General features: G+C 40.0%; 1 protein-coding gene across 4 annotated transcripts in view; it reads right to left on the minus strand.

Moving 5' to 3' along the window:
- Nucleotides 1-11,284, minus strand: part of LOC133610641 (V-type proton ATPase 116 kDa subunit a 1-like) — a 71,507-nt gene extending 60,223 nt beyond the window's left edge. For all 4 annotated transcript variants that reach the window (XM_072914090.1, XM_061967094.1, XM_072914089.1 and 1 more), the window contains exons 1-4: nt 11,193-11,284; nt 3,254-3,406; nt 3,018-3,096; nt 2,717-2,814 (exon numbers count right to left, since the gene is read on the minus strand). In XM_072914090.1, the coding sequence (XP_072770191.1) occupies nt 2,717-2,814; nt 3,018-3,096; nt 3,254-3,370 (294 nt within the window). In that variant the 5' untranslated portion in view covers nt 3,371-3,406; nt 11,193-11,284. The remainder of the gene's footprint in view (nt 1-2,716; nt 2,815-3,017; nt 3,097-3,253; nt 3,407-11,192) is intronic.
- Between the last annotated feature and the right edge of the window lie 1,182 nt (nt 11,285-12,466).

A 12,466-nucleotide genomic window follows, 5' to 3' on the forward strand; every position in this document is an offset into this window, starting at 1 on the left:
TAAGATTGGAATTAAAATTAAAAGGCATTAAACACACTGGGGTTTTCTTATTGGACTCAAACAACAATTAGTTGTGTAAAGCTTCAGCTTAATCGTTAGTTTTGAAGCCCAAATACCTCCATATTGCGCTTCACGCACCATCTTAATTTACCAGTAGAATTGTCGTTTTTTTGTCATTCTGCCTCCCCATGCTTTCTGCTTGTATGCGCTCTGTGCATGTGTTGACACACTCAACATGCAGCATGCGGATGAAAAAAAAGTAACGGTATTTTTCAAAGACAATATAATACCTTTTTAGTTCATTAGTACCGCGGTCCTTTATAAGTACTGGTATACATACAATCCTACATACAGTACATGCATACAACAGAAGCTATACTGCATTTTAAATCAAAGGTACTCAATGTACTCTTGACTGGTCCCTTTTTAGAGTTTTGCATTGGTTTACTTCTTTTTGTATTTGTCTACACTAGTGACAAGTTATACAAAAACTGTGTGTACAACAAAAATGTTGTTGTCGTAGAACAGATGAATTATGTTTGTATTAATTTGGATGAAAAACATTTGACCACCATCCTTAAATGGTTTGTATTTGACCTTTGAGAGATCACTGTATTACATACTTGCATACTTGCCAACCCTCCCGGATTTACCGGGAGACTCCCGAAATTCAGCGCCTCTCCCGAAAACCTCCCGGGACAAATTTTCTCCCGAAAATCTCCCGAAATTCAGGCGGACCTGGAGGCCACGCCCCCTCCAGCTCCATGCGGACCTGGAGGGTCTGCATGGAGCAATGTTGTTGTAATATATTGAGTTGGAGGCAATAAACAGGCGAGGGGATGAAGTACTGTACGTCTCTTTACTGTAGACTTCAGAACAGACTCACACACTTGACGTCAGGTGCGCAACACCACGTAAATCGTTGGCCAACCAAAAAGTAACCCCAGTACGCTATAGCCAACATTCACCAGAAGATGGCAACAGACAAACATAGATCACTCCAATACATTCCTCCCCTTTTATAAATGTAGAAGTTACTCAAAAGAAATAAACAACCCAACCAAAAAATGCAGCAGCTCAATTAAAAAACTGTACTTAAGCCACATTCCTTTTTTTTTAGTACTGAACTCTTAACCCTCATTTGTAAACAATAACATGCTTATTATACAAACAGTATTTGTACATCTTTAACACAGATTTTTATACTGTCTTCAGAGATTCAGTTTTTTTGGTGGTACTCGAAACTTTTCTGGGTACCTGCGGATCACTGGTGGGGTTTTTGTTGTGGGTGATCTGGGTTCTGATGATGGCAACTCAGCAGCCCTTGAATCTGGTTCAATGATTAGACTAGTTTGTGTCTGACTCACTGATGGTCCTGATGATGAAACTGAAACAGCACTGTCCAGTTGTACTGATGGCACATTTTCTGCAACTGGTGGAGACTAGATAACTGGCAGTCTCTTCATGTTTTCTCGCCATGGTAACATGTGATACACATGCACTGTGCGCTGTCTCTGTCCCTCTTGATAGATAGATAGATTTATATATATATATATATATATATATATATATATATATATATATATATATATATATATATATATATATATATATATAAAATACTTCACTTTCAGTGAATTCTAGCTATATATATATATATATATATTATATTTATTTTATTATATATATATATATATATATATATATATATATGTATATATATATACTGTATATATATATGAAATACTTGACTTGGTGAATTTTAGCTGTAAATATACTCCTCCCCTCTTAGCCACGCCCCCAACCAAGTCAAGTATCTCATATATATACATATATATATATATAAGAAATACTCAAGTATTTCATATATATATATATATATATATATATATATACTCAAGTATTTCATATATATATATATATATATATATATATATATATATATATATATATATATACATATATATATATATATATATATATATATATATATATATATATATGAAATACTTGACTTTCAGTGAATTCTAGCTATATATATATATATATATATATATATATATATATATATATATATATATATATATATATATATATATATATATATATTTATTTTATTATATATATATACTGTATATATATATAGTATAGCAGTTGTGCACTCCACTCTCTAAAAGCCCTAGATGTTATTGTCACATATGCATGTACAGTAGATGGCAGTATTGTCCTGTTTAAGAGTGTCACAACGTTGCTGTTTACGGCAGACGAACTGCTTTACGGTAGACGGAAACGTGACTGCTGTTGTTGTGTGTTGTTACCGCGCTGGGAGGACGTTAATGAAACTGCCTAACAATAAACCCACATAAGAAACCAAGAACTTGCCCTCGATCATTCTACAGTTATAACATGATTGGGCAGGCACGCTGTTTATACTGTGGGAAAGCGGACGTGAAAACAGGCTGGCCGCTGTCGACACGTCACTCAGGTCTGCATGGAGCTGGAGGGGGCGTGGCCTCCAGCTCCGCCTGAATTTCGGGAGATTTTCGGGAGAAAATTTGTCCCGGGAGGTTTTCGGGAGAGGCTCTGAATTTCGGGAGTCTCCCGGAAAATCCGGGAGGGTTGGCAAGTATGCTGTATTAAATAATATTCCGTATTGATAGTCCCCGAGTTTTCCTGCCTGGTTTGTCTTCTAAACTAGTTGTAAACAAATTATTACCTCCAGATCGATCATATCCCTTGGAAAAGGCACCTCAGGATTCTCCCCAGTGTCGACAGTTGGAATGTTGGCTTTCTTGATCTCCTTCTCCACAAACCCTGTTCAGTAGAGTGAAGGAACACATTGCAGCAGTTGTCAGTATGTTTAGACTCACATTAGAGCCTCACTCATGGCAAATGTAAAAGGTAAACATATAAGCTGCATTTCTGATGTATTTACTCAACTGAAGAAATAGAGCATTAGAAACTGAAGCTGGGCATATGATATATTTAGCTGTGACTGACTGACTCCATTTACTTACTTAGTTTCCGGTCCATCTCCTCACATCTCCTCACTTCATTCACAAACTTGCGCTGGAACACGTTCACATCTGGATTCAGCTGCAAATGGAAATGTTAGGTATATGACATTAATTGTAAAATAAAGAAATAATACATATTTGTTGTGTGTTTTTTCATTGGTATCAAGTTAGGAACAAACAGTTAATGAAGATACAAAATGTATAGTGTTAATTTTAATGCAAGTGATCCGACTCACATCCCTAAATTGGACCATGCCAAGTTCTCCCAGTTCACTGACACAGCAGTAGGCCGCCTCAGATTGGAGAAACAGCTGAGCCAGGGTCATCTCCTCACTCCTGAATAGTTCCCCCATGATCACCAGCACACTCCAACACAACTATAGTAATTCCTGCACAAATTACAAACAAATATGTATAAGAAGATGACTTGATGTTACATATGCACATGGTCAAGACTGTTGGTCCCTCTTTGCCAACAAAGGAAAAAGACCCATGAATCACTGAAATAATTGGAAACTTGTAAAAGTGGTCTAGAGAAGAATGTGCTGAAAATTCCATCCATCCATTTTCTACCGCTTATTCCCTTCGGGGTCGCGGGGGGTGCTGGAGCCTATCTCAGCTACATTCGGGCGGAAGGCGGAGTACACCCAATACATCGCAGGGCCAACACAGATAGACAGACAACATTCACACTCACGTTCACACATTTAGTGTTGCCAATCAACCTATCCCCAGGTGCATGTCTTTGGAGGTGGGAGGAAGCCGGAGTACCCGGAGGGAACCCACGCAGTCACGGGGAGAACATGCAAACTCCACACAGAAAGATCCCGAGGCCGGGATTGAACTCACGACTACTCAGGACCTTCGTATTGTGAGGCAGACGCACTAACCCCTCTTCCACCGTGCTGCCCTCTGTGCTGAAAATTAACAAATGAAATACCAACATTACTTTTAAATTGGGGTTCAAGAGAATAAAAAAAATAAAAATAAAATAAACTTACCAGGAGAAAAAACTACAGTATTCTTAACTAGGGCTGCACAATAATGGGCAAAATAGAAATTACGATTATTTTTTATCAATATTGAAATGACGATTTTACTTTATGTTAGGTAAAACACTGTTGGGGGGAGAGTTGAAAAAGGCAAAAAAAAATGTATTCATATATTTAAAGACAAATATGTGAGTTTTGGTTCATTATCTGTACTGTAAAGTTAAAATTTGAATGACAATAAAAGGAAGTCTAAGTTCTAAGTCTATTATTAGTATCGATGTGTCAGCTTTTTCCCATCATATGATGCCTTTAGCTAATTTTTAATGCTTATTTTGGTGCCATAAAAAACAGCCACGTTTCATCGGTAGACCGCGCGTCATCAATTGGACACGCCTGCTTGACTTAATCCTGTGCTTCTCCGTAGGAAGCAGATAACATTTTGCAACCCCTCCCCACTTTCCCTTTCGACTATAAACAGTATCACTTGCCCATAAAATTGTTATTGTCATGATTTGGCAGCTCTGTTGCTGCCTGTCTTCTTTTAGTTGCAGTGCATGATTTCTGGATCATGATGCAGAGTCACTTGCGCGCACACCTGCTACTCATTTCCTCCTGACTACTTAAACTCTCGATGCCAGTAGATTCCTGATGGTTCATGCTCATGTCGTCTACTTTGGCTCCACTCACGCTCCTCGTTTCCTGTATTGCCGTGTAGTGTTAACTGTTACTGCTCCACACCTTTTGTGTACAATCTTTCTTATTTGTCCCTATCTCTTTTTTGATAGTTTTTTTTGTTATTATTCCTATTTATTTTTTGCTCTGCATTGGGGTCCCACTCCAGCTAAACCAATTGTGACAAATCTACTGGCCAACTTGGACACCTCAGAAAAGAAACACCTTGACACTGCGCTCAAAGGCTTTGGTCAGACTCTCGATAATGGCGACCAGCTGCAGCGTTGTTTGACGGCCGCCTTCCAGAAGCTGTCGGCCAATGTTGGCACCCTCAGCCAACGTGTCGATCAGACGACCTTTGGGACTTACCCGGAAGGAGGTCACGCCAGGACGGGGACCTTCCGAACTTCACCAGCTGCTATTCCTCCCACTCCTCGGAAGCCCAATACCCCCCCATACACCCCTGTGAGTCAGGCTGTTGCAAAGAGATTCTTCATCAGTGCTCATTAGTTTTTGACCAGCAGCCTGGTTCCTATTCCTCTGAAAAGGCTAAAGTAGCTTTTATCTGACAAAGCCGATTCCTGGGGTAATAAATGATAAATGATAAATGGGTTGTACTTGTATAGCGCTTTTCTACCTTCAAGGTACTCAAAGCGCTTTGACACTACTTCCACATTTACCCATTCACACACACATTCACACACTGATGGAGGGAGCTGCCATGCAAGGCGCTAACCAGCACCCATCAGGAGCAAGGGTGAAGTGTCTTGCTCAGGACACAACGGACATGACGAGGTTGGTGCTAGGTGGGGATTGAACCAGGGACCCTCGGGTCGCGCACAGCCATTCTTCCACTGCGCCACGGGGTACTAAGAAAATAACTAAGGTGTTTTATCACCTCTTAAAAGGCAGAGAAGCAGGCTGGATTTTAAGCAAGGAAATCTCTCTGTGGCTTCATACTCCATAGACTTACGTATCCTCTCTGCAGAGAGTGGATGTATGCTTTATGCAGCATCAAGAATGAACTAGCTACCTGTGAAGAAACTGCCACCTTTGACACACTCACTGAATTCGCCATTCGTCTAGACGACAGATTTCGCGAGAGTCGACCCCGTAGTTCCTGCCATAACCAGCGCTCGTCAGCCTAACGACGCTGTGCCAATGCAGTACATTACATTTTTGCACTCCCTGTATTGAGATGCATTTGCAGATGCATGGTGCACATAAATTCCAATGGGGAGCACGTCTCGCCAGAACACCGGCAAGAAATGTTGGCACTCGATGGAAAAATGTTGCATGATGGTTAGCTGTTAGTCCTGCTAGTGCGACTCCAAGGAGACAAGCAGAGCAGCGTGTTGTGTTGACATTTAACTCCAAAATGCCTTGATTTTTTTTTTATTGTACCCAAATTAAAGACATCCTGGTCAGATGCAGCAAAGCAGCTTTAGAACATAACTAGGGCTGCAACAACTAATCGATTAAAATCGATTATAAAAATAGTTGGCGATTAATTTAGTCATCGATTTGTTGGATCTATGCTATGCGCATGCGCAGAGGCAATTTTTTTTAAATTAACTTTTTTATTTATTTATAAACCTTTATTTATAAACTGCAACATGTACAAACAGCTGAGAAACAATAATCAAAATAAGTATAGTGCCAGTATGCTGTTTTTTTCTCCAATAAAATACTGGAAAGGATAGAAATGCAGTTTGTCTCTTTTATCCGATTATTAATCGATTAATCGAAGTAATAATCGACAGATTAATCGATTATCAAATTAATCGTTAGTTGCAGCCCTAAACATAACCAAGTCTCCTCCATGTCACACAGTAGGTTTGATTTTCTTTTCTAAAAAATGCGTCATTTTGTGTCCGTAAACACAGAGCTGATGGAACTTTATTTAGGAAAGCTTTCCAAAAGCTTTTCCTCTTGTCAATATAAATTTAAAGTTAAAGTATCCAGAGGTACCCATTTTTATTTATTTAAAAAAAAAACTCTGTCAAGTTTCAAGTTACAATATATCTGTGATCATTGTAGTGTTTTTGATCTTTCACAGTTAGGATGCAAAGGGTCTGATTTATTGAAGGTTTGCATGTATTAAAACATGTGCAAACTTGATAACACACAAAAAGCTGATCTACTAAGCTCGTGCGCAGAGGATTACGTCTCTTAAATAAGCAAAATAGAGAACGCATCATTAAGCATTTTTGTCGTCATGTTTATGCAGAATATATTTTGATTAGAACGCCCACAATACTGGGATGAGAAGATGTAAATATAATCATTTAGCACTCGCAATGTGATTTATGAATCTGTTGTGCAGTCACTATTTTGTGGTCTATATTGAGCCTGTCTTTTTTGTAATAGCGTTTGTTTTGTTTTTTCATTTAGCAGACACATTAATATATTTCCTATATAAAATAACTTCTAGCAATAAGCATTGTCTTCTTGTCCGGTATTGTGTATCTGAAATGATCCAGATGTACAATACCAGCGCCTCCCACAGTGCACATTCATCCATCCATCCATCCATCCATTTTCTACCGCTTGTCCCTTTTGGTTGGTAAAATTAGGTTGTGTATTGTAGATTGCACATCCACAGTATATCGCTCAGAAAAGATGGTTTGTATCATTTTTGTGTGTTGCATATTCCACAACATAACAAAACAGCACAGGTTGATGATATGATATCATGAATGTGGAGGAAAATTAGTGTTTTCATGGGCACAGCCCAAATGCAAAATTTTAATTTGAATAGGGCTGTCTGCACCACTTTTGCAATTGCTATAAATTGAGCAGGCAGTCTTCTAAATTCTGTGATGACAAGGGATCAGTATTTTTTTCAGACAGGTTTGGTCCAAAACTCACAAAGAACTGGTTAAAGCTACTCACTATGTCGTTCATAGTTTCCTTTCTGATATCGTTATCTATGAAATACTGACGGTAGCTTTGTCTTGAACCATTTCTGATAATGCTGTTTAGTACATCCCATATTCCTTTAGTATTTCTTTTATTTTTACTTAGTATTTCATGATAGTATGCGGGCAGCACGGTGGTAGAGGGGTTAGTGCGTCTGCCTCACAATACGAAGGTCCTGGGTTCGATTCTGCGCTCGGGATCTTTCTGTGTGGAGTTTGAATGTTCTCCCTGTGACTGCGTGGGTTCCCTCCAGGTACTCCGGCTTCCTCCCACCTCCAAAGACATGCACCTGGGGATAGGTTGATTGGCAACACTAAATTGGCCCTAGTGTGTGAACGTGAGTGTGAATGTTGTCTGTCTATCTGTGTTGGCCCTGCGATGCGGTGGCGACTTGTCCAGAGTGTACCCCGCCTTCCGCCCGAATGCAGCTAAGATAAGCTCCAGCACCCCCCGCAACTCCGAACGGGACAAGCGGTAGAAGATGGATGGATGATAGTAGCATGTTCCTGGACAATATTTATCTCATATATAATGTACCAATACATGTTATTGAATTTAATTAACACAAAAAGCACACGCTCTATGGTGGTAAAATAATTTTAAAAGGTAAAAAATGTAATTAAAAACAACCCCGTGACCCCGAAAGGGACAAGCGGTAGAAGATGGATGGATGATAGTAGCATGTTCCTGGACAATATTTATCTCATATATAATGTACCAATACATGTTATTGAATTTAATTAACACAAAAAGCACACGCTCTATGGTGGTAAAATAATTTTAAAATGTAAAAAATGTAATTAAAAACAACCCCGTGACCCCGAAAGGGACAAGCGGTAGAAAATGGATGGATGGATAGATGGAAAAGCATTTAAAACAGAAAAACTGAATGTTATTGTTTTTTATATTGCTATTGTTATTTTAGTCTATTGTTTTTACTGTTACTATTATTATTTTACTTGTTGTGGTTTATTCGTTACTAAATGGTTTAACTGTTTTTAAAGTTGAGTTTAAGTTGAGTACTTTTCAGAGGCGGTATAGTACCTAATATGATGAATTAGTATCGCGGTACTACACTAATACCGGTATACCGTACAACCAATGTTCCCTCTAAGGTGCGCGCCTGTGCAATTGCGCACTGCTCAAGCGTCCTCTGCGCACGGCAAATCTATGCCACGCACAAAATCAAATAAAAAAATAAGCGCATAACAATTTTCGACACGACACGGACACGACAGAGAAAACCGTTTTCGTCATCATTGTTCAAATATTGTAACGTCTGTCGAGACGCTTTGAGGACATGAATTCCATCCATCACTTTACTGAGCAAAACTCTTTATTGTCGGGCATAAACACATCACCAAAACATTAGTAAAAAAAACGATATCTAGCAAAATGGTAAATGGGTTGTACTTGTACAGCGCTTTTCTACCTTTTTTAAGGAACTCAAAGCGCTTTGAAACTATTTTCACATTCACCCATTCACACACACACATTCACACATTGATGGTGGGAGCTGCCATGCACGGCGCTAACCAGGCCCATCAGGAGCAAGGGTGAAGTGTCTTGCTCAAGGACACAACGGACGTGACTAGGATGGTAGAAGGTGGGGATTGAACCAGTAACCCTCAGATTGCTGGCACGGCCACTCTCCCAACTTCACCACGCCGTCCCCACGCCACTGGTAATTTTCTGCAGTACAAACCAGACCAAAACCAACTTTGTTATATCAACAGCATCCGCTCGCTTTTTCTCACTTGCGCCAACACATGCACATATGGCACTTAGCCAGTGATGCGTTTAAAGCCACAAAAAAAGTCGGACCACTCCAACACCACACACAAAGTGTAATTCCAGGTCGTTACACTATGATTTACCAATCAAATGTGTGCTTATCCTGGTGTCATTTATTAGGAATCCATCCATCCATCCATTTTCTACCGCTTATTCCCTTTGGGGTCGCGGGGGGCGCTGGAGCCTATCTCAGCTACAATCGGGCGGAAGGCGGGGTACACCCTGGACAAGTCGCCACCTCATCGCAAGGCCAACACAGATAGACAGACAACATTCACACTCACATCCACACACTAGGGCCAATTTAGTGTTGCCAATCAACTTATCCCCAGGTGCATGTCTTTGGAAGTGGGAGGAAGCCGGAGTACCCGGAGGGAACCCACGCAGTCACGGGGAGGACATGCAAACTCCACACAGAATCTTAATTTATAAATATTAATCATGAAATGCTGTTAGTATATTAAATAAATACTAATAAAAATATATTTTTTACAAACAGGAAGTTGCAGGAATGTACACATGATCCCCTGCTTACATCTCATTGTGCAACATGTGAATGTTTTAATGGGAACTAAATGCAATGTCTGAAAGGGGTACACATTTTTTCCAAAGCAGGACCTCCACCCAGACAAACAATATAAGTACACAGTTCATGAAAAACAATATTTTTTATTATTGTCATTGTAAGTGGGCCTAAACACTTATATTAGAAAATAACCTCATGGAAATGACTGCTGTCATTTGATTATAATAATAAGAGAATGTTGTCTGTCTATCTGTGTTGGCCCTGTGATGAGGTGGGGACTTGTCCAGGGTGTACCCCGCCTTCCAACTGAATGCAGCTGAGATAGGCTCCAGCACCCCCCGCGACCCCGAAACGGACAAGCGGTAGAAAATGGATGGATGGATGGAGATTTAACTTGTTATTTAGTCAGGTTTGGGACAGGTGTGCTGCTGGTGTAGCCACAGTGTGCACGTCTGATGTTGCTCACATGGGCTCCACTGAATGCTCAGGGAGTTTTTGCGTTTGCTCACACACACATGAAAAATTAGAGGGGACATTGCGTACAACCCTAGTGGACTCCAATTAGCAGCATACCTAGCCACCTCATACATGCCGTATTCTTACAGATTAGAATGCATAAAAAAAGAAAAACAAATGTTCTTAACTTACATAAGGATTGTGATCGATAGGCAACATTCTAATAAGTGCAGTTCTCCTTTAAGTTCAAGCAAAATTAGACTGTCATTCTTTCTTTCTTTTTTTTAAAAACATGTTTTTGAAGTAGATCAGCAAAACTAAGCCAATGGAAAATAACAATAACACAATAACAGTGCTTTCACATCTATTAAATCTTCTGACTTAGTAGCATGTTACATATTATTAGATAAGAAATAATGAATATGTGTTAGCATGTTAGCTTGGTGGGTTGAAGCTGAGCTCTGCCCTTCAGCTCAAGGACGCCATGATGCTGCTGGCTTCCTTCTCTGTGACAGCATCCTCTGCCCTGAACAGGCATGCTGTTTACCCTCCTCCCAAACACCACCATACGCGTATGACATAAACATTGAATAAAACGTCGACGTAATGTGACTGTGTTGGAAAGACTAGAGTGGAAATGAACTCGCGACAACACGTACTAGCTAAGGGATGTGTAACACCACGAAACACGTCCATTCAAACCTCACGTCAAGTGCTAAACCGAACACATCATGGTTAATAAATACCGCACAACCATTGGCTATATAACACGTTAACAAACATCGTTAGCATATGTTTGTTTTATTTACTTACGGTTAGAAGGAGCTGGGAATCAGCTCCGTGGCCTGTCAAGAGCCGAGGATGCTGGATGCTGCGGGCCGTTAAGGTCCGTCAAGTTAAATACGGTCCACCGGAAACAGAAAGTCTGTACACAAAAATAAAAGCATATTGGTCAAAAATATTTAATACTGCGGGTTTAATGCAGTTTATTGTATTTATTTGTATTACCTTACCCATTTTGAGTAAGTTTTATTTTAGCCAGGACGTAGTTAAAAATGATGGTCACACTTAGAACATATTCTAAGTAACAAATATTTAGAGTTGTTTGGACACTAGGGGAACATATAAGGGTTCGGGCAGTGGTTCTTAACCTGGGTTCGATCGAACCTTAGGGCAGTGTTTTTCAACCTTTTTTGAGACAAGGCACTTTTTTTTTTCATAAAAAAATCCGGAGGCACACCACCAGCAGAAAACATTAAATAATGAAACTTCTCCAGTGCCTTGTGCCTTATTTTGAGTTTGTTGGTGTTTTCCTGTGTGTAGTGCTTTAGTTCTTGTCTTGCGCTCCTATTTTGATGTTTTCCTGTAGCAGTTTCATGTCTTCCTTTGAGCGCTATTCCCCGCACCTGCTTTGTGTTAGCAAGCAAGACTATTTCAGTTGTTGCTATCCTTCTTTGTGTGGACATTGTTGATTGTCATGTCATGTACGGCTGTACTTTGTGGACGCCGTCTTTGCTCCACACGCTGTAAGTTTTTGCTGTCGTCCAGCATTCTGTTTCTCTTTACTTTGTAGCCAGTTCAGTTTTACTTTCATTTTGCATAGCCTTCCCTATGCTTCATTGCCTTTTCCTTTCCCTTTTGTTCATACCTTTCTACCTGCACACTGTCTTCTCCTCATCTCACCCGACACATTCCGACTTTTACAAAGCAATTAACTACCTGCCACCTACTGACATGGAGTATTACGTGGTTACCCTGCCGAGCTCCACACATCAAAGACACTATGTAACGGCACATTACTTGCAGATTATAATTATTGATTTGCAAAAAATATTTTTTGGACCAATTAGGTGAAGTTGCATAATCTCCCACGGCACACCAAACAATATCTCACGGCACACTCGTGTGCCGCGGCACAGTGATTGAAAAACACTGCTCTAGGGGTTCGGTGAGTCTGCCTCAGGGGTTCCGCGGAGGTCCAGACACACCCGACTCATCGTGTAAATAAAAACTTCTCCCTATCGGCGTATTATGGATACCCTCAAACAATGTTCCCTCTAAAAGTGGAGCACATGTGAGAACACCTG

Source organism: Nerophis lumbriciformis, linkage group LG11, assembly GCF_033978685.3.
Source record: "Nerophis lumbriciformis linkage group LG11, RoL_Nlum_v2.1, whole genome shotgun sequence".
Taxonomy (NCBI): domain Eukaryota; kingdom Metazoa; phylum Chordata; class Actinopteri; order Syngnathiformes; family Syngnathidae; genus Nerophis; species Nerophis lumbriciformis.